The sequence below is a fragment of the Antechinus flavipes genome, chromosome 1, assembly GCF_016432865.1.
Source record: "Antechinus flavipes isolate AdamAnt ecotype Samford, QLD, Australia chromosome 1, AdamAnt_v2, whole genome shotgun sequence".
NCBI lineage: Eukaryota > Metazoa > Chordata > Mammalia > Dasyuromorphia > Dasyuridae > Antechinus > Antechinus flavipes.
Genome location: NC_067398.1, coordinates 15,746,749 through 15,769,796, shown reverse-complemented (window position 1 = coordinate 15,769,796; position 23,048 = coordinate 15,746,749). Strand labels below are relative to the sequence as shown.

The 23,048-nt window shown below is 43.8% G+C and overlaps 1 protein-coding gene across 2 annotated transcripts in view; it reads right to left on the bottom strand.

Moving 5' to 3' along the window:
- Window positions 1–6,741: 6,741 nt before the first annotated feature.
- NPSR1 (neuropeptide S receptor 1) overlaps window positions 6,742–23,048 on the bottom strand; it is a 161,467-nt gene continuing 145,160 nt past the window's right edge. For both annotated transcript variants that reach the window (XM_051979410.1, XM_051979421.1), the window contains 4 exons: window positions 19,182–19,258; window positions 13,462–13,548; window positions 8,386–8,566; window positions 6,742–7,194 (listed from right to left, as the gene is read on the bottom strand). In XM_051979410.1, the coding sequence (XP_051835370.1) occupies window positions 7,110–7,194; window positions 8,386–8,566; window positions 13,462–13,548; window positions 19,182–19,258 (430 nt within the window). In that variant the 3' untranslated portion in view covers window positions 6,742–7,109. The remainder of the gene's footprint in view (window positions 7,195–8,385; window positions 8,567–13,461; window positions 13,549–19,181; window positions 19,259–23,048) is intronic.

Below are 23,048 nucleotides of genomic sequence, written 5' to 3'. Positions count from 1 at the left end.
AGTCGGTGCTCAGGGGTATCTGGGGTACAGCATAGAGAGGCAAGGGCCATGTTGTGGTGCCATTTCTCCTTACATGCCTGGGGCTCTGCGGACTCTCTTCCAAGCCCGTCCTTGTCTCCTGAACCCTTCTCTCTTCTTGGGAGTCTCCCCTTTGAATGAGGAGCCACAGCTCTCTCCATCTATGTACACAACACACGGGATCACATACAAGGAACCATGAGAGACCATTCGTGGGGGATGCTACAAACAGGTCTTTTTTGTGTCATTTTATTGAGGAGGAAAGTACGGCTCTGAGAGGTGATATGTCTTGCCCATGTGTGATAGAAACAAAGCGGTCCTTTTAGGGAGAGAAATTAGACACCCGTTCCTCTTCCTACCTGCCCCCTTTTCCCTTCTCTGCAATCTTTTATGTCTGGAATCTCCAATTCATGCTTTAAATGCCCATTTCTCATACCACCCTGATAACTGGCAACAACGTCAGAGGAGGAAACCCACTGGCATCCACTCGGAACTATGTTGGTAAATGTTTAAAAATTGACTCACTGAAGAAAATGTATATGCTGCTTACTTTTAAATTTAATCTGCTATATTTTCTCCATCGGGGGAAAAGGGGAACAGTCCCTACTATGTGCCAGGCATTGTGCTAAGTGTTTTAGAACTTGTTTGATCCTCATGACAACCTGAGAGGGAGAGGTTATTATTCACTTTACACATATGCCTGGTACATAGTAAGGTTATTGTCCACACAGTGCCTGGTACATAATAGATACTCAGTAAATGTTTATTGAAGTGACTTGCCCAAGGTCATACAACAAGTGTGTGAGGCTGGCTTTGAATTCAGGTCTTCCCAATTTCAGGTCCAGAACTTTTTATCTGTTAAGCCACTTTGCTACCTCTATCATTTTAAGTCTCTATCACCAGCAAAACAACAAAATTAAAAAAAAATATTTGATTTCTGAGGTACAATGTTCACAAGGAAAATTTAACAATCATCTAGCATGAGATAGCATGAATGTCTGCAAACTCAGTCCTAGACAGGCTTGTGTAATCCCGGCCTCTCTCCTTGCTGACAAAGCGGGGGCCATCTGATCTGTAAATTAATGACAATGAATCATTTTCCATGGTTAGTTTATGCCTAGTTTTCCCCACCTTCCATTGAATGTTCTCTTGAGATTGGCTCTTAGCCAAATTGTTGAGAGTGCTCAACAAATCATTGGAGGCAGGTGGGTGGGGTGGGGAAGGATTGTGGCTAAGAGAATCATGTGGTCTTAATAGATGGCCTGGCTTTGGGGAAGACAGGCCAGAGAAACGGCAGCAGATTCAAGGTTGGACGACACACCAGGGAGCCAAGGTCTGGGTGGAAATAGTGAGTGTACACACTATTAATTTCTTGAATTATTTTCACTTGTTCTGAATATTGCTATGACTGTCCCCAGCTCTGCTCCTTCCTCAATCTTTTCAAGAGGCTGTTTGGCAGAGGGGTTAAGAATACTGGATTTGGACTTGGGTTTGAATCCTGATTCTGACACTCACCCAGGTGATACAGTCTCAACTTTATCCTCTGTTGAATGAGGGAATTTGGACTAGAAGGCTTCTAAGGTTCTTGCTAGCTCTAAATCTGTGATTCTGTCAAACTATGGCCTTTATCACTGTGCTTCTCTTTGTTCATGGTACACTTGGCAAAAAGTTATTAGGGGCTCCATTTTAATGAGTGGAGAAGGGAAGGAAGATGAGGAAGAGAAGAGGAGGAAGAGAAAGGAGGAGGAAGAAAAGAGAAAAAGGCAATGAAACAATGGCAGAGAAGAGAGCAGATTCACCAACAGTGAATTCCATCTTGGGCTTAGGTTCTGGGGTTGCTAAGTCAATCAGTTTCGTCATCAGTCTTCAGAATCATGGGATTTTGGGGCTTAGAATTAGAAGGGATCCACCTCTTTTTGACTTGATGGAAGAAAAAAAATTGAGATTTAGAGAGGTTCAGTGACTTGTCAAGGAGTAAAACAGCAAAGCCCCACCCAAGCCCAAATCCGACACTTTCTCCCATTTCTTTTGAGTCTTGAGTGGTAAAAAGTCTGGGTCTCCCTACTCTGTCCCACTTGGAAGGTCAGGGTCAGATCTGGCCAATCAGCACAAAATGTGGACTTAGTCCATACGCCATCTGGGCCGATTCACTCTCCTCCCTCCCAAGGGCTCCTCCACTGACAGCCGAGCTCAGTGTAGATGCCCAGTGGCTCACTCCTGGCAGCTCCCAGGTCTGGAGCCCGAGTCACCAGACTCAGGGTCACTGGCGGCCCGATGGCCTGTGTCGCCCACCACATCCGGCTTCATTCACTAACTTAGGAAAGGAACCTTGTTAGCAGAAACCTATGCAATTCTTTTGAGTGACTGGGGCTGTAATGAAATCCGAACTGTCATTTCTCATTTGAATGGGGCTGTCTCTTCAGGTCCCTATTTCATTCGTTTTTCATTCTCATTCAATGAATGTTGGGAGCTTCTTCCCCAATCTGTTTATTTCCTCTCCATCAGCTTGTGATTTGATGGCGATGAACGTCCTAGAGCACTGGGGCCATTCTGAAAGAAATCTCAAGACAGTCTGGATTTTGATTTAGCAAAGTTTGCTTATGGAAGGTGCCAGATGGTCACAGATTGTGAGACGTCATCTCAGAAGAATGACGAGTTGTAGATGACCAAGCCACTGCAGGAAGGTCTGGTGGGTGGCAGCAGCCTGTGGCCCAGCACCGAGGGCGACTTGGGTATAACAGAGGGAGGGAGAGACCAATCCCGAGCCGCCTGAGAGAACCACCAGAGGATGTCGTCGGGTGTGGGTCGGGGATCCTGTTCAGGACCTGGACAACAATCACAGAGAACAAAGGGGCGGGGATGGCTACCTGCACCACTGAAGGGAGTTTCCATAATCACTGATATTTGCATAACATTTTAAGCTTTGCAATTTTGGAGCCTCACCACAAACTTGCATCCATGTAACTGGTGTATCTGTGTGATGTGCATATAGGTGGATCTACACAATATGTGCTTATAGGTATCTATGTGACATAGGTGGACATATGTAATGTCTGTATAGGTGTGTCTATAGGTGTACAGGTGTGTCTATAGGTGTACAGGTATGATGTGCATGTAGGTATTCTCAATATGTGTATATAGGTATCTGTGATATAGGTGATTATATGTAATGTCTATATAGGTGTCTATGTGCAATGTGTGTGTAGGGGTGTATCTGTGTAATATATATGTTGTGATATGTGTACAACATATGAATTCCTTCACTAAACTTCTCTTTGGGTACCTGACTGTGGCAAAGAGGTGACCTCTGGTTCTTCAAGGTAATTTTTATAGGTCACAAACCCTGCCAAGTCTCATGTTGAAAGGTGAGCGTTTTTCTGCTCCAGAAGTGTTTCATGCTGGGCTTCCCCTAACTGGGTTGTCAGAGGTGAGAACATTGCACTTTATGTGGAAGTTATTACTCCCATTTTACAGATGAGAAAGCAGAGAGGCAGGCTAGGATTCGAATCTAAATCCAAGGATAGTCCTCCTGCCACTGTATCTCGCAGATAACCTAAAAGGCCTGGAATAATGAAAAGACAAATTGTTCAAATAATATTTATCAAAATAAAACTTGTCGAGCACTTCAAGGCTCTTTTTTAGGTTGTCTTTCCTCTTAAATAACCACAAATTAAAGGTATTTTGGGAAAAAAATAAGTGTGGGGCATTGGCAAAAACTAAAATTCAATTAAATTACGTCCAACCCAGCCTGATAAGCTGAATAGATTTTTCCATTCTCCTGTAATTTGCTTCACTGAAAGCAAAGCATGTGTTTTTGTGAACTTGACTCCAATCCATTTGCTTTGTTAGATGAATGTTCTAGCTCTGAAATTGGGAGCTGTTGTGAAAGCCTTGTTTGAATGCTGGATGCAGGAGGTCAGCGCCTTAATATTGCTCAAGAGCCTTGCACTTCACTCCCACGTCCACTCTCTTCCAACCTCCTTTTGGGGCACTGCCCAACTTGACACTCATTTTCTCTGAAGACTCAAAAGCATCTTCAAGATATAATTATAATCTTATCTCAGAGAGCATCATCATGGATGGGCAAGACAGTGTTTTGGCACTTTATTTTCCAGCTTACCATGGCACCTCAGGGCCATGGTTACAGTCCCGAGCTTCCTGCAAGGTTGAGCTTGGGTACCACTGGTTACAGAGAGCTTTTCTCCAATCTGCCAACTGTTAGTGTTCTCTTTGACATTTGTAGCTACTCATCCATGTGGACACAGCAGGGGCTAAATAGAGCTTTAGTAGATTGAACTGAATGGTAACAGAATGTAAAGTAATTGGAACAAGATCTTCAGAAAAGATCTCAAGAGTCTCATTTTCAAGACTCATCTTTAGCCAATGAAATTATAAATCTTAGTGCTGAGGACTAAAAAGATCTCAATCTAACCTTTGGTTTTAGGTCGAGGTGGCGATACCTTTAATTCACAGATGAGGCAACTGGCCCCATGAGAGGTCAGCTGGAGAATAGCAGAGGAATTGGTGTCTTCTCCTAGATTAAAATTCAAAGCATTTTCATTATTATTTTGGCAAGAGACAGGGTGGGGTAGTGGGGAGAAAGCTTTCCTGGAAGCTAGGTTCCGTTCCGACTTCTGACACTGCCTGGCAAGTCCCATTTCTTATTTCTCAGGTTACTCTTGAACACTAGAACCTGCAGAGAATTGCTCTTTATTAACAGAAGTTTTAAACAGATTTAAGGTTGCAAGTACAAGTTAAAAAATACCCAGCCTGTGTAATGTATTGGATCAAATGCTAGACTTAAGTAGGGATGACCAGGGTTCTGGTCCTGTCTCTAGCACTGTGTGATCTGTGACACCACAAAGTCATTGTACCTCTCTACCCCTTGAATAGCTTTATGATTTACACGCTGCAGGATGACACTGTGGGAACAACCTTGAGTTTGGGGTGGATGCCACTGGGTCCATCGCCCAACTCTTCCATTATTTCCCATGTGACCGAGCCTCAATTTCCATACTGGAAAAAAACGAGTCTAGGGTCCCTTCCCCCATTAAGATATGATCAGATGAACCACTAAGTCTTAAAGTGGTTGGGATCTAGCTTGATGGAGTCCCAAGGCTGGGCTCTTACATGCAGCTATTTCCACCATTACTTCCTCAAACAAAGTAGACTTCCACACTCCGGGACTCCACAAAGTCCATTTTAACCAGGCAGTTTATCACAGAATCCCCTGCGCTTGTCTTGTTCCCCACTCCTTGCTCTGCAGCGATAGCTGCTACAGTATTTTAGGAACAGCAACTGTAACAATGGTCGACTTTATCTGTGGCAGGCAACACGCTCCGTTAGACTCATTGACTCGCAGAGCCCACCCATCACCGAGGTAGGCAGGAAAGGCCATTTGCAGCGGGGACTTTGCCGAGCCGGGGGACTTCTGCGCTCGGGGTGGAGGCAGAGCAAGCACGGCTGGGACTTGCCAGTCCCGGGTATGGTTCCAGACCTTGATTGTTAATTGGCCCGGATTCCTGCAAAGGTTTTGAAAAGGCCTCTGTGCATCTGTTATGGAGAGCCGTGATCTCCAGTCTAAGGGTGGGCAGTGCTCATTAATAAACAAAAGCAACTCCGCGCCAGTGGGGTCACCCAAGTCCATCCAACTGGTCTCCATGAGTTGGAAAAACTGAAAACTAGCCTCAGATTTTTCAAATTTAGCAAAACCCCACTGGGCAGATGGTGGCTGATGACTCCAATTTTAAACGAAGGGGTTGTTTTTCCCCCGTGCACAGATGCGACAAGAGGAGCTCGTGGTAGAAATGGCACCGTGACCTTAAATAGGGCACCCCGGGGCTGACACCGTAATAAGGTCCAGAGTGCTATTAAAATATGTCCAACATTTTAATGACTCCACTCTCACGGCAGCATGAGGAGAAGATTTAAGTGCTGAATGCTGGGGAGGAGGCTTGTGCCAAGGACACTTTAATGTCAGGAATTCGTGCAATGCTAAAAATAAAAGCTGGTCCTTGTGCCCGTAGGTGGAGATCTATACATAACCGAGCCATGCTTGCTCCATTTCCTTGGAGGGGAAGGAATCTGACAACAAAGGGATTAAACAACTCTTCCCCAAAACTTAACCATGTCCCACTTGGATCAGGGTGATGAGAGCAAATCTCTGGATGGGTACAACAAGGGTTGACAAGCAATGTACAGCAGAAAGACGCGTGGGCTTTGGGAGAGAAGGTCCCGGAGGAGGAAGTGCTGACAGGGAGCCAGGCAGCTCAGTCAGAGGCTAAGGGAAAGCTTCCCTCAGACGTCGGGGAGAAGGAACCCAAAGCAGTGGGAGTGTTCCTTCTGGAGAATGGGGATGGTGAGAGACACACTCTGAAATCTGCTTCTTTTCCAGCTCTGGCAAGATCCCATTGCCTTTTTATACCAACCCTGAGAATCCTTTCCCACAATCCTCTCTGACTTTTTGCTCTTTTCCCCTGGCAAGCACAGGCTTAATCCTTAGTTGCCCATGTGTGTGGTCCTAGGTCCTTAGTTCAAAGGCGTCCTGCTCCTTTCCAACATCAACGGCCGGCCGGCAGAACAAGCTTTTGCCTGATAGCTCCAAGCCAAGGTTATCCGGGAGAAGAGATTGACAATCCTTCGATGGAAACGAATCAAGGCTTGCATTTAGATCAACCTTTCTTAGGCCACGGCTGTTGAAAGCTGGTTGTCGAGGTCTTGATTTCCAGCCTGGCTTCTGCCCTTTTTGGCCTCATCTCTCCAACTTTCCCACCTTCTCTCCTCTCTGCCCAGCCTCTGATCTGTTCAAGAGGAAGTATGATGGCAGAAAGGCCAATTAAAGGGTTCCTCAGAATGGGAGGAAGTCTGGCTCTTTTTCCTGTGACTTACAGGAATTGTGCTGCCTCACACTGGCAACCGGGCCCCAGAGCCACGTTTGAATACAAGCCTTGTCGATCCAGCCAGGCTGTTTCACATTGGAGGCATGCATGTTCTTTCGCATGATGGGAGGGATGGTGGAGAGCTCCTGGGCTTCTGATGAGGGGAATGGCCGCTTGCTTGACTGAGCCCCCTTTCTCCCCTCAGGCTTCCTGCTAAATGAATTCTGGCTTGGGCTTGATGTGCATCTCATGCCTCTCTGTTTTTTCTTGGAAAGTCCCTCGAATATTCTTTCTTTCCCTGGAGAAAGTAAAGTGAGAAAATAGACACAAATTTTATCTGTGGGACAGAGAGAGAATACTAAAATCGTATCTTTAGAGATGGAAGAGATTTCAGAGGTCACCAAGTTCAACCCTCGCTTGGATCTGGAAAAGCCCTCAAGAGACCCTACTCCACTGCAACTGCCTCATTGTATAGATGAGCAGACTTGAGTCATCAGGAAGTAAAATTAACCTGTCCAAGGTCAGAGAGGCAGTGAAGGCCAAAGATGGGCTTTAATCCTAGATAGTCTGATTCTACAAGATAACAGAGACCCAGAGAGATGTGGTCATGATCAAGAAGACACATTCATTCACTCATTCCTTCATTCAGTAAGCCCTTATTATATACGCAGTGGAGAGGGTGACCCAAATCAGACAGTCTTTGGCCCTCAAAGGACTTTGATTTTGGAAGGGCTCTACCTAGAATCTATCTCAGGCCTTTCTTGTGTAACTCAACCTGCTCTGTTACCATGTCTCTTTCTTTTCTCAAACCAGAGGCTGGAGATTTATTTAGCTACATCCTGTTCCAACAGCTAACTCTCTCTTAGCTTAGGGATAATATAAAGGCTGAGGTCCTTGGGATCAAGTTAGAAATTTTGGGTTTGATTCTTATCCCAGATATTTCCCAGATATGGGATCCCGGGCTCTCTCTCTGAGCCTCAGTTTCCCCATTTGTAAAACAAGACAATTGGATTTGATGAATTCTAAGATCTTTTAAAACCAAGACTCTCTTATGACCACAAGAGGCTTACATTCTACAGTACATGAGTATAGATAGAAATGCAGAGTCCTTTGAAGTTATGGGAGTCAAATAGACCTCACTCAGAAAGATAGTACTTGAGCTGAGCTTTGGAGAGCAGAGCTTTGAACACAGAGCTTTAATCTAAATCTAGTCTTCCTTTATATTCCCCCTCAACTCCTAGTTTCTCAGTAACTAGAGGGCCATGGGAAGTCCTTGTAGACAAGAGTTGTAGGTACACAGGTGGTTCCAATCTTTGCTTCTGCCCCTTATTCAGAATGACTTGGAGGCAGTCACTTATGTCTCTGAGCCTGGGTTTCCTTATTTGTAAAATGGGGAGGCCCTAATCACATGGGGAGCTCCAATAAGGCTAATGATAGGGTTGAAGCCGCCAAATGAAGGGCCCAGCAAGCCAAGGTACCATTGTCTGACCTGCACGGGTGACAGAGGCTGTTATTGAAGAGGCAGAAGATGAGGGGGTTGATGGCACTGTTCAGGACTGGCAGGTTTTGGATGATCACGGAGGCATAGAAACGCTCTTTAGTCTTGGGGAGGAGACTGAAGTTGTCCAGAATATCAAAGAGGAAGTAAGGACTCCAGCAGATCACAAATGCTGAAAGGAAAGAGAAGTGGCAAAAATGGGCTGAATGTTTAACATTGGCTTGCAGATCCACAGCCAGCCTCTCTTTAGTTCATGCCCTGGATATCGCCTCACCTTCTCGAAAGGGTCCTTCCTGGGGGCAACCGATTCATTCAGAACCTTTGCAATATCTATTCCGTCAATCTTTTCTCTAGCATGCTTTTGAGCCCAGGTTCTGAAACTAATCAGACCCAATCAGTAAAAATTTGCCAAGAACTGAACTTGTCAGAGGACAAGTATGATTACGAGATATGAAAGGAATCGAAGATTTAGTTCCTCATGTTTGGACAAGAAAGTCTCAATAAGTAACAGATTTGGAGTAGAAGGGGGCTTAGGCTAATAATGGCTAAAAATTTCCTAGTGTAATCCCCTCCTTTCACAGGGGAGAAAATTGAGGAAAATAAGACCTAAATTACAAAGGTAGTAAATGGCAGAATTGGGCCTCTGAACACAAATATTCTGGGTACAAATCATTCAATCCATTAGAATTATTAAAGCAATTACACATATTAAAGCAATTGTCACATTGTGCTAGAAGTAATGGCCAAAGATGGTGGCCAAATGTCTCTGTTCTTGGGGAGCAAGAACATTTTCTGATGGAAACAAAACATACACAAATGTATCTAGACACAACACACACATGCATTCCTGTGTATATCTGTATGTATAGTTATGGATCCTTTGTGTTAATTTTTGGGGCAGAGGGAATTCGTGTCTGAAAGGTCTCGAGTAGGAAGTAGCACTGTGGCCCAGCTTTGGAGACAGTTATGGATTCCACAAACCATCCCAACCTTTAGTGGAAGGGAGCTGAGAAGTAACCAGCCCAGTGCCCTCTTTTCACAGAGGAGGAAACTGAGGAAATGAGACTTGCCTAAGTCACTAAGGTAGTAAGAGGCAGAACTGGTGTGGTACAAAGGCATGGACATTGAGAAATGAAGGGCTTTGGAAAAAGAACAAGGTGGTGGGTTTGACTAGAACAGAAAGTATGGGGAAGAATTTGTTTTCAGTAAATGCGCTAACTTGAAGCCTTTGATTGTTAAGGAGCTTAAAAGCAATCTTTCCACATGAGTAAATAAGAGTACACATCCTCATTTAAAACATAATACAGTTACAAGTTTCCTCACCTCCATTCAAATCCTCAAGGGCCTTTCCTATGAAGATTAAAATTGTGTCAAGCCTTTCTAAGCAAATGATATCCCAGCTATAAATACAGACTACCTATCCATAAAGCAACCCCCTAAAATTTTCCATTGGGCAGAAACTTTCTCCGCCTGGTTCTGTGCTTGAACAAAATAAAAACACATGAATAAAAAACCCAATAATACTTAACACAATGAGAGCTAGGGACAGCAGATGGACAACCCATATGTTCCGCTGATATCTATGCAGTGACAAGAGAGAGACCAGCATAAACTCGTGTCCCATTTATGGGAAGCAGCGGAAAAGAGCTGCGTAGGACAGGAAGGCAGGGATTGGCCTCTCCGTATGATTGGAGGGTTGCTGTATCAGGCTCAGTGAGCTATGTAAGTAACATTTATTATTTAGACTTTTCACTAGATTAAGATAATCTTACTGCTTCTGACTCTCAGGTATTCAGAATTAATGAGGCTTGCTTTAATCTTGTTTCCATTATGCAATATTGGGTGGATCAGATTGGTGCAGAACTCATTTGGGGTTCAGACACCAATTTCCTTATTAAGTGGGTGCTAGGCTCAGTTGTTTGAGACTGATGAAGGGTTGCAAGTGCCATAAGCACTCTAAGTTTCAGTACTCTGGGTCAAGACCTGATTGCCCCACCTTAGTTATAATCCTAGGGTTAGATCAATGTGGGATATACATATAATACAGCTTTATTGTATGACACTGCATTCAGAGAGTGGGGTGTGTGTGTGTGTAGAGAGAGAGAGAAAGAGGATAGAAAGAGAAAAAGAAGAAAGGAAAATGGTATATTTTTAAAATTCCAATTTCCTTTGTTGATTAAAGCAAGGGAACATGAGCTGGCATTTAACTGCTTTGGAATACGTCAAGGTCTTTGACATCCTTCTGGGTTAAGGTCATATTGATGTAACTGAGTCAGAGAGCATGGTGGACCCCAGTCCTGCTCATGACAGCGTCATCACAGGGTGGGCCTGGCTTTCAAACCAACCACCAGTGGAGAGAGCACGTGGGACAAATGAAGTCTTCATCTCTTTCTGTCGCCTGCCTTCTGGTCTAGTGCTGACCTACCGGCCCCAACTTTCCTACAGTTGCTTTTTCCCTTTGTCTCAGCTCCTTGGATTTTGGTACAACCCCTACCTGATCTCATAGTAGCTGATTAAGAGCCTATCCCCAGGCCCAATGCTTGCCTGACTTCCAGTTTAGAAACTGTTTGCAATGATCTTTCTGGGACTCGGCAACTTCCACCATTCCCCTTGAAAAGCAGATGCGATTTATACATCAGATCGTCTGCTCTCAGGATGATGTCTCCCTTACACTTTTTCCTTTCTGTGGCATATTGGACTTTTCCCTCAGACTGTGCAAAACAGAAGAATCAAATACCAGACCACAACATGCTTGACTCATGGCTCTGACATGTTCCTACCTAGCCGCAGGACCTCGGACACACCATTTAACCTTCCTGGGACTCAATGTACCTCCTCTCTGAAGTCAAAGGTCTGGGACTGGATGGTTCCCAAGGCCCCTTCCAATTCTCCGACTCCCAAAGTGCCGCAATAGCTGTTCATAGGGCTCTCGGTGGCAAAGCCCACCACACACTTTAAATCCTTGTTTAAATGTGAGGTGCAGTGTCATCTATACACACGACTTACTATTGGCTTAGAATGTCCGAGCTGTGTTGTCCTCCGCCCACCCCCAGTCCTGTTTTCTGATTAAAGGGTCAGGGCCTTCAGGACCCCTTTCCAGCTCTGTGACAGTGTTTAGAAGTCTGTGCATTTCCAACTCATTTCCCAGGGAAGCTGTATCCAGGTCTGCCGCTGTCTAGGAGAGAGATTCTTTTATGTACTGCAGGGACCTCTGATAAAAAGCCTTGAAACCTTGGAAGAATATAAATGTTTGCTCCTTCAGATCAGCTTTTAGAATTGGGTCATGTTTTTCCACCTCTTTTCTGTTTTGCCTCCCTTGGAATCACTTTTCCTAGACTCCTCCCCTCTTCACTGTATGGTGAAGTCAACATTTGTCCATTGTCTTTTAAGGCTGAAAAGGGTCTAATACCAGGAGGGGAGTGAGCTGGGAGAAAGAGCATGGTGGACTTGGTGGAGCTTAACGCTCTAGGATCCAAGTGTTCTAAAAACCCAATAAAGATGGAGAATAACTGACATAGGCAGAAAAGAGGGTCCTGGAATGCTTCCCCCACCCCATTTGGAGTCCTGCTTCCCTTCCCCTCATTTTTCGGCCCTCCAGGTATGGAATCCTGGCTCCTTTCATGTTGTTCTTGCATTAGGATGGAGAGCACCAACTCTCCATATTTGAAAAGCCTGACTTGGCTATTTACACATAATCAGGGCTTGAGTTTTCAGTCAGAACCGTAAGGAGGAACTTCCCACTTGAGTAAGAAGTCACGAGTAGCACGAAGGGAAGGGGGCTGGGGCCTAGAGAATCCTATAGCTAAGGACAGTATCACCTGCTCAAGTATCAGGCCCCAGAGACTGGAGCATGCTTGAAGAGCAGAAGTGAGGGGCCTGTCAACTTGGGAGGAAGCACTGCCCATGTCTCCCAGCCCCATGGCAGTGCTCAGGATCTATACCTAATTTCGGACTTTATTGGCAACGACAATCTTTATGTCTTTTTGGAAGGGAAGGAAGTACAGGAGGGGGGATGAGAAGGAGGAAAGGTGGAATAGGATCAGAAACATGAAAGAAAGGAGACCTGGGGACATGGACAGCCAGGAAGCCGGGAAAATGGGCAATGGCTGGGTGGTCCTGGGCAATCAATTCATCAAATAGGGTCCCAAGAAGCTAAATTTAAGATTTAATGTGATTATCGGGGGGGAATTTGAGATCTTCCAGGATGCAATTACAGCTCTTTTCACACTGGGCCATGTCCCAGAACCCTCTGTACCTTGGAAGCTCCCTCCACCCATTCTAGACTCCTTATTCTGGCAGGCCCCATGGCCTTCTGGATTGGCTTTTTTTCCCCAGATCAATTATTTTGATCCTCTGGACTCACTCCCCTAGACTATGTCTACTCTGCTCCTACTCAGGGATTCCGTCCCTTATCCCCATCCTGCCTTCCCTCCTTCCCAGCTTGGGTATCTGCCTTTTAAGTGATGTCTTTTCCCATTAGGATAATGGGGAATGCCTTTCTGCCTGCTTGTCAATGGATTCCCAGAGTTGAGCAGTAAGCACTCAGTGCTAGTTAATGGGAATAATATTCTACCAGGATAATCTCTAAAAATCTAACCACATATTATTAAATAAAGCACTCTTTGCTTCCCTAACCTTAAACCATGCTTCCTAGTAAAATATTTACTAAAATATTCATGGAGAATATGCTCTGATAATTTCTCCTCATTTCTACAGAAAGCTTTGTGTAGCTCTCTTCCCTCCACCTTTACCAGGTATCATATTGAAACTTGCATAAAGCCGGTTCCAAATTGGGCATCTATGGGGTGGAGTGGATAGAGTGCAGAGTCTTAAGTTAGGAAGACCAACTTCAAATCCAGACACTTCCCAGCTGGGGTGACCCTGGACCAGGCACTTACCTCTGTCTGCCTTAGTTTCCTCATCTGTAAAATGAACTGGAGAAGAAAATAGCAAACCACTCCATTATCTTTGCTGAGAAAACCCCAAATGGGATCATGAAGAATTATGTGTGACTGAAAAATGGAACCGCCACCATAGGTCCCCAAAGCCCTCAGGTGGTTTACTTACCAAAAATGATAACGATGCTATACTTGATGGCCTTGATTTTTGCTCTTGAGATGAGTCCTCGGTTGTATCTGGAACATATTTTTTTCTCTGTATAGGAGAGGGGGAAAAGAGGAAATCAAACCTCAGATGAAATAAGTCTCAGGATCTGACAGGTCAATGGGTTAAGTCTAGATCCATGGGGAAAACTCTTCTGGTTTAGTTTATTTACATCAGTTCAAAATCCTTCCTCTCCACCCCCAGATACCGAATTCATCTTTATAAACCACATCCTAACCACCTTAGTGGCCTGCTCCACAACCCTTAGTGGTGTCTGATCACAGCTTCAGTTGGTACTTGAAAGCCTTCCAAAGCTGCCCTTCTGGATAGATCACTCGCCCCCTCCGCCCTGCCCCAATAGTCAACATTCCATCAAACTGGCCAATTTGAGGTTTCCTGAACAGGAGTGCATCTCCCATCTCCTTTCACTCACTCAGGTTGTACCCCACACCAAGACTGTTCTATCTCCTTCCCTTGGCCTATTCTAATATAGGTCACTTCCCAAGAGCTCCTTTTACTGACACTTCCACTTGTGTTTTCTACCTCTTATAACTGGGGCTACTAAGCCTCACGGTGCACAGAGTGCTGGACCTGAAATTAGACTGCCTCACCTTTGTGAGTTCAAGTGCCGCCTCAGACAGCGATCTTGGACATGTCACTAAACTCTGTTTTAGGGTAAACATCTAATATAAAATGGGCTGAAAAAAAATGGCTCACTAGATTCAAAGTCTTCCATCTCCCACTTCCATGGGAGTGAGATTCCTCACTCAAGGATCTTTGCCAAGAAATCTCCAAATGGAATCAGGAAGAGTTGGATGCCACAATAAGCTCCCTACAATTACTGAGTTTATTTTTCGTCTGTGTACATGTTGTTGGATGTGACAAACAACTCAACAATAAACTTCCTATAATAACTCAATTTCTATTTATTTTTTATTTGTTTTCTCTGTGTACATGTTGCTTCACCTTTGTAGAATTTAAGTTCTTTGAGCTCAGGTTTGTTTGTTCGTTTGTTTGTTTGTTTGTTTGTTTTTTTGGTTAAGTTTTTTCCTTCCAATAGTTTTCCCCCTTTTGATCCTTAGCATCTGGTTTAGTTCTGGGTCCCAAGCAGGCACTTCATTAAGTGATTGTTGAACTAAACTAAATTTAACAAATTATGAAGCACCCAGCATGTGTTGCAAAGCTTCATCAATTGGCTCTTAATAAAAGTTCTGTTTGCCCATTAATTCGAATGAAGATGGTGCAGAGTGTTGAGAGTCTTCCCCTCCAGCAAAGTCTCACTTGGTCACTTGACAAAGGCTGCCATTGTAGCACTGGAGCAGCTGGCATTAGTGCATGACAGGAACTTCATTTTTTAAATTTTTTATTTCATTTGCAAAATGGGGATACTTGTATTACTCATATCAAAAGATAATTATGAGGACTCCATGAGCCAATTAGTTACAATCAGCCAAACTCAATGCAGCCAGCATTTATTAAGCTCCTACTGAATACTGAGTTTTGTTATGGGGAACACAAAGATAAAACTAAAATTTTTCCTGCCATCAATAGGGGAAACAACTGGGACCTATAAGAGCGTGTCTAAAATAAGTGTTTCTGAATTTTATACATATTTATATGAAATGTGGGGTATGTACATAAATATGTGTATATGCACACATATGCATATGCATATACATACACTTCAGTAAATAGGAGAGGGATTTAACCTATTGTTTCAATCATAAACTCCTGGGTGAGGAGCCTCTTTACGCTAGGTCAGGTAGGTTCCCCTTATGAAATAGTTTTATGGGGCAGCTAGATGGGTCAGTGGATAGAGCACCAACCCTGAAGTCAGGAGGACCTGAATTCAAATCTGGCTTTAGACATAATATCTCCTAGCTATGTGACCCTGGGCAAGTCACTTAAGCCCAGTTGCCTTAGCAATGATAAAAACAATTATATAGTTTTATCATCTGGGTCACTGAGAAAATGAATGATTTGTCCAGAGTCACATAGGATGTGACTTAGATGGGATATAAATGAAACCCAGGTGTTTCCAATTTCACAGCCTCTTGCCTTTAAACCAACTATCTAAAAATATGGTAATTTTGTGAGAGGTCACTAGCATCTGGGGGATGATCAGGGAATACCTCAGGGAAGTGGGAAATGGAAGGGTTTGAATCTAGGAGACTTGGGTTCTATTCCTGCCTCCAGTATCCCCTCACTGGATGATCACAAGCAATGAATCTCTCTGGGTTTCGGGATTCTCTTTAGTGTTCATTTGTGATCTGGATTGTTCAGCAATCTCTGCTTGCAGAATCTTCATTTATTGATTTGAAGGGTAAACCAAATTTCATTATAAACATGTAGCAGACCTGCTTTTTCTCTGCCTAACCCGGGTGAGTGGAGGAACAACAACTGTCTGGGTGAAATGAAAAAAAAAATATATGTAGGGGTTCTGAACTTGACTTTCAAAAGTATATTTTGATCACTGTATTTCAATCTAATCAGTTCCCTTTCTAATTCCATGTATTTTATGTTAGCATTTAAACCATGATTAAGAGAAAGGATACAATACTGTAACCTATTTAACATATAAAGGACTGCTTGCCATCTGGGGGAACGGGGGAGGGAAGGAGGGGAAAAATCAGAACAGAAGTGAGTGCAAGGGATAATGCTGTAAAAAATTACCCTGGCATGGGTTAAAAATAAAAAATAAAAAATTAAAAATTAAAAAATAAATAAAAAAGAGAAAGTGGCCATAGGTGCCCCAAAACCAGAGTCCCAGAATCTAGGGCACAAAAAAGTAAAGAACTTGTGGCTGATCACCATGCAATGCCAGAGGAACACAACTGTTACCTGTGCAGGAATCATGAAAGCTCAGAAAAATGTCATTATCTTCCCCTTGGTGATAGGAAGGCTCCTGCCCAAAGAGCTTTCTTGGGAGGCTCTGCTATGGCCAGCCCGGGAGAGCAGGTGAATTCCTAAGCCCTGAGATTTCTTGTAGCTTAGTTTGTCTTTTAGGGTGGATTTATCAAAACGACAGGGGTGGATTAAAAGCCGCTTAAAATGAAAACTGCCATCTCTTTCCACATCAAAACTAGGGCTGATTTCATCAGATATCTGTCCCTTGAGCTGGCCCTGAAATCTCTGAAGAGCCCATTCATCAGAACCCCTGCCGAGAAAGAAAGGCTTTTGGCATTGGAAGAAATTTCTTTATAAGACGGAGAATCCTAAAGCAGCAGCTCTCCATTATTGGGAGAGTAAAGGGATTATTTCCTCTCCTTGTGGGGACTGAGCCGCTTGATCAGCGGTCAAAGCAGCTGTCAGAATGCATTAGCTGCCCTGAAGGTCCAAAGGCTACCTGGGCACTGGCCTCCTGGTGGAAAACTTAAAGTCTCAGAGCTGACTAAGCCAGAGCTGCTTTTCCATGTGGCCAGCCTGCCTTGGCAACTCAAGACCCTAAGCTGTCACATGTTCCTGGCTCCTTTTTCAAGAAGGGGCTGCTCAACATGGGAGATCCATTGGAGTTTGACTAGAAACTAAGCCAACGGAAGAAATGCCGGCAGCACAAGTGCTCCCTCCCTTCTGGTTGCATTCAGATGTGGCTCCCAAGCTGGCAACATGGTTTCACAGCAGGAGAGAGTGGGACATAAGTGGGACATACACTATGGCAGTCTTGGGGTGGGGTGGGCGTCAATTCTTGCCCCAGAGAATTTCTAGCTGAACAGTCCTGGGCCATCATCTACTTATCCTTTCTGGAAAAGTTTTAAGAGAAATGACTTATTTGTTTGTTATTCATCATTCTCAAAGACCACCATGCCGTCAAGGAGGTGATACCATGACATGCAAGTGAATTGGATTTAAGTGAGGGAGGACTGCCTTACTTTCCCTCCAGAGCCATCTGGGTCCAAAGGCAAGCTATAGATCAAGATGATTGGAGAGAGAACTGGATGCAGGGAAAACCTGAGCATTTTAAGGTGGTCTTTCCCAGGTCTCAGTTTGACTGAGGAAATGCCCATCCAGTCATTAAGGATAAGTTAGAAGTGAGGCAAACCATCAATTGAAGAATGGCTGAGTAAATTGTAGTATATGAATGTTATGGAATATTATTGTTCTGTAAGGAATGAGCAGCAGGAAGAATACAGAGAGGACTGGAGAGATTTACATGAACTGACGCTGAGTGAAATGAGCAGAACCAGGAGATCATTATATACCTCAACAACGATACTGTTTGAGGATGTAGTCTGATGGAAGTGGATCTCTTCGATAAAGAGAGCTAACTCAATTTCAATTGATCAAGGATGGACAGAAGCAGCTCCACCCAAAGAAAGAACACTGGGAAATGAATATAAACTGCTTGCATTTCTTCCCAGGTTATTTCTACCTTCTGAATCCAATTCTCCCTGTGCAACAAGAGAACTGTTCGGTTCTGCAAACATATATTGTATCTAGGATATACTGTAACTTATTCAACATGTAAAGTTCTGCTTGCTATCTGGGGGAGGGGGTGGAGGGAGGGAGGGGAAAAATCGGAAGAGAAGTGAGTGCAAAGGATAATGCTGTAAAAAATTACCCTGGCATGGGTTCTGTCAATAAAAAGTTATTTTAAAAAATAAATAAATAAAAAAAGAAGTGAGGCAAAGAGTGGCTTTTTTAATCTAGTCCAAAAAGTCAAATAATCTGGAAGTGGAAGACCCTCAGGCTTTCTGACCCATCCCTGGTTGCTATTTATGTTCATTTTCAGCCATCAATGATCCAGGGACAGAAGGAGAGAAGGAAAGAAGGAAAGAGGGAATGGAGGAAAAAAAGAAAAGAAAGGAAAGAAGGAAAGGAAGGAAAAAAGGAAAGCAGGAAAGGAAGGGATCTAACACTTTTAACCACTATATTATGAGATTAAGTTGGCTCTCTGGGGATTAGAAAGCATTGGTTTCCTTATAATTTCTCTTTTGAAATTCTTCAAAAGTCTCTATTCTTAAAGAGAGGTCATGCAGCTGGTGAGAAATGGCAGAATTTCATGCTTGCTGCTACCCATTGCAATGTTTTAAAGGTCCATAAAACCTTTAACCTCAAAGTATATTGCCTCATGGGAACAGGAGCCAGTGGTAGAAGAGCAGAGGCTCTGATGGGCTTTCACTGCTGCATCACCATTGCCCAAACTCTGTACAAAGGCAGAGCAGAGAGAGGATTCGGTAATGCCTTACAGTATGCCGTGGGTATGGTTGAGAGGGGGGGGGTCCTATTTTTTTGTTCTGTGGGTCCAAACAAAGCATTAAAAAATCTAGTAACAGACCCTCTTAAGCAAGTGATGGTATTAAAAGTTTGTTCGTTTGTTTCCATCCCAAGGTTTCTTTCCTTGGCTGAACTCTGTGGGTCATGCTTACTATGAGGGAGATGTGATCTCATTGATTTCCAGGGACCTCCAGATGGAGGAACATGCAGGAGATTAACTCTTATTGTGATTTAGAGACCTTGCGAGCTGTCCAGAGTCCTGAGAAGATAGAGGACTTGCCAGGTCCCACAGCTAATGTGGGAGGCAAGATTTGAAGCCAAACCTTCCTACTCTGCCTCTCTAAAGAAAGCAGCCAAACAGTCTCTGACCTTAGAGATCCCCAGTGTCCCACATATAAGGAGGAAAACTTTTGTCAAAGTAGTAAAACAAATTCAGAATTCAGAATGTGGAACCAGGACGGGAGACTTACCAGAGCAATTGGAGATGATCCTATCATGGGCTTTGCTCTTAATCCAGATGGTTCGAATCACAATGAAGTAAATAACACTGGGGAGAGAGAGAGAGATAGAGATACACAATCACATACATAGAGAGCGAGAGAGAGCAAGAGAGAGAGCGAGAGCGAGAACAAGAGAGAGAGAGAGAGAGAGAGAGAGAGAGAGAGAGAGAGAGAGAGAGAAACAGACACACAGACACAGAAACAGACAAACAGAGAAAGGAGGGAGGGAGGGAAGGGCAGAGAGGAAAAACAGGGAGACAGAGGCATAGAAAAATAGAAACACAGAAACACAGAGAAGCAGAGAGAGGAACAAAACAAAGTGAGTTCTCCAAGTGTTTTGAGTGAGATTTCTAACTTTTTGCACCATTTCTCTGACCTCCTTTCCCACCTCATGATTGTTCTACTTGGTGGAAGGGCAGTGGCTCTAAAGCAGTGGCTAGTTGCCTGGAGCTGACCAGATGCTGACAGTTTCTAAAGAATGAACAGCCTCAATGCACGGCTCTATCGAAGGCTGGGCTTCTGAGCTGCCATTCCCTTTCTCTGGGAGGGCACCAGGGGCTCTAAACAGTGCTTCCCTCAGCTGCTGGTTTGGCCCTTCTCAGCCCTCCCATGTGGCCCACATCTCAAGGGAAGAGACAATCTTCAGCTGGGGCTGGGCTTGTGGCCTTCACAGCAGTCTTCAAGGCTGAGGACAGGATCCCTAAACACTGAGTGGAAGATCCCAGGATTGTAGGGTCAGAAAGGACCAGGTTGTTTGGTCTTGCCTCTTTGGGGCTGTCTATTCTTATTTTACATACAGGAAAACTGAGGCCTAGAAAAAAATCAATGGGCTGCCCAAGGACACAGAGGTAATTAAGAGCAAATCCAAACTGCACGTCCTAGTCCTCTGATTCCAGTCCCAGCTTTCTGCTTCTAATGAGCCTTTGAAAATTGCATCCAATAGTGTGTGGAGCCCAGATCTGAATAGTAGAAGGGAACTTTTGAATACCAACATTCTGTTGATAGTATGGTTATCAACCTCATAGGTACTAGGGTCTCTCAAGAATGAAGCAGAAATTCTACCCAGAATCACTGGGGCAGCGTGGTTTGGGTGTGGTCAGATTGTACCATACACCCACTAAGTTGAGTAAGAATTATGTATATAGACCAAGGGGGTTTGGGAAGACAATTCCTATGTGACCTCTCAGGATTTATGTTCACCAGTAGGTATAAGGTCATTGGGTGGTGCATAGAATAGCACTGGAGGAAGAACCGAGTTCAAATCCTGCCTCAAACACTTCCTATGATTCTGGACTTTTTCTCAATTTCCTCAGGAGTGAAATAAGATTGGACTCCATGGCCTATAAAATGCCAGTGATGCTTTGCAAGGCAGCTTCCAACCTGAAACGTGGCCAACTCATGATTCTACTGCTCTGTCTTTTTCACCCCTTGCCTTCCTTCTCATTTCCTCTCTCTTCTCCTGCTTTCCCTATCCCAAGAGTCTTTTGGATAAATGGCATAGTCATTGTTGATTATCTTGGGTGATTTAAAATCTTGTTGGATTCACTCAAATTCCCCATGATTTGAAAAGGAAACATGGTTTCATTGGCCCATTTGGGCAAAGGACATATGTCTGGCAAATACTAGCTTTCTGGGAAGTTTTCTAGTATGGGCTTGGGAATGGATTGTCCATTTATGATGTCTAGGCAATGTTGGTCTAGTACTAAAAGCCCGGCTTCCAGGAGTCAGCCTTTCCTATAGCATAGCCTTATTGACTAAAAAAACTCACAAAGGCATGTGAACTGCACTGGTGGAGAGCAGATGCACCTAGTGAACCCCTAGAATTTTTGAAGACTCAAGTTCAGTACAGAAGAGCAAGAACTTGGTTAATGTTCTTCATTTCCCTGGTCTTCAGGATACATGTAGTTTATAACTAATATCATCCAGAGTCCCCTTCCTATATAAAGTTGCATATCAAGTTTGCACCTATTGATTGGGGGGATCCTTTTGGATGATTTGAGAGGGAGAGGACCTGGATTCCAATCCTGCTTGAGTTACCAGCTACATATGTGACCTTGGATAAGTTATTTCCCCATTTTAGCTGTGATGGGGGAAAGTTGAAGCAAATTATTTATAAAGTTATCTTCCAGCTCTTAAAGGACAAGGCACTAGCATTTTCTCTACCTTCATCCTCCTTACATCAGGGGATTTTTCATGTCTTCAGGATGCTGCTTTTGCAATAAGAATATCTGATTATTTCAGGGACAATGGGTAATTTGTGAATCATTTTGTCCCTACTACACAAAAATTTGCCGTATGAAGATTATTCCCCTACTCTAGGAGTTTTGCCTTTTATGACTTATGCTCCTAGAACCTATTCATTAATTGAGGCTACATGCAATATTAAGTAGAGCACTGCCTTAGATTTAAAGACATGTTATGAAGCTGGTTCAGATACTTACTCAGATGCTGAGAAAGTCACCTAACTTCTCTCTGCCTCAGTTTCCTCATCTTTAAAATGTGGTGTTGGGATTTAATGGCCCCTAAAGTCCTTTCTATTCTTAAATCCAGGATCCTGTGGTCAGCCAAATAATCAAAAGCATTTATTGCGTCCTCTGTGTTCTGGTTTCTGAGCTGGGGTAGAAGGGACAAATACAAAATTGAAACAGTCCTTCCTGAGGAGGAGCTTATATTCTAAGGAAGGAAACAATATTTACACCTAAAAAGATACACATAATAGAAGGGTCAAGATTGGATCCATGACTTCCTTAATGTAGGAAGTCTTCATAATCACTTCAGCAGGGCTCCTCCTCTGCAGCTCATAGCCCTAAGGAGCTGTCCAGAGCAAGTAGAGGTGAAGGGCCAGGGCTACATGGACAGTGGGGAGTGCCAGAGGAAGGACTTATTCTTTCTGGATAAGAGAGGCCAGTTTTTGTTGCACTGTTATGCTGCCAAAAAATAAAGCTAGGTAATCATAATTCAAGTGTGGCCCCAGACACTTACTAGCTATAAGATCCTGGAAAAGTCACTTAACCCTGTTTGTCTCAGTTTATTCATCTGTAAAGTGAGCTGGAGAAAGAAATGACAAACCATTCTAGTATTTGCCAAGAAAATCCCAAGTAGGTTCACGCAGTCAGATATGATTAAAAAGTATGAACAAGGATGATCACAGATCATAGGGAGCAAGGAGGTATGAGCAGGTGGTGGAGTTGGGAAGGTCCTCATTAAAGGGTCTGAACTGGGAGGGAAATATAGGCTCCTAAGAAGTAGAAGGGAAGGGGAGGCACCCTAGGCATTGGAGACCAGTTCTTGAAGATGTCACATTATGCAAATGAATTTAAATGCTTCCCTTCCAGAAAGTAAATTGGCTTTCTTTCACCTTCTTTGAGGATTTGTAGGTCACAGATCTGAGAAGTATCCACCATTAGAAAGCTGGAAGGGACCTTGGCCAAATTTCACACTTTAGATTTTTCGCTTTGCCTGAAATCTCAGGAGAAAAGCTGGCGACAAGTTGTCCCTTTTCAGTCTTTTGAAAAGAAATGGTTTTGCCAAGTTTGGCTGGATGGAGACTTGTGAGAGCTGGTCTACAGGGTGGAAATGCTTCTGTCAACTAGGAGGTCAAAGTCACAATGAGGAACCCCAAAGAAGGTATTAAGGATGCCCTTCATTCTCTTTGGAACACAGAAGGTGCTCCCTGGAGGGCCATGTGCATTGTGCAATAGCAATAGCTAAAGTGAGCTCAACTCTCCTGCCTATCCATTGAGGGAAATCTACAATTTTACAGACAATTCTTTTGGGCTATTTGTGCAACTTTTGGAAAACTTAAGGTCAAGTAGCGACATGGCAGCTTTTGGGTTC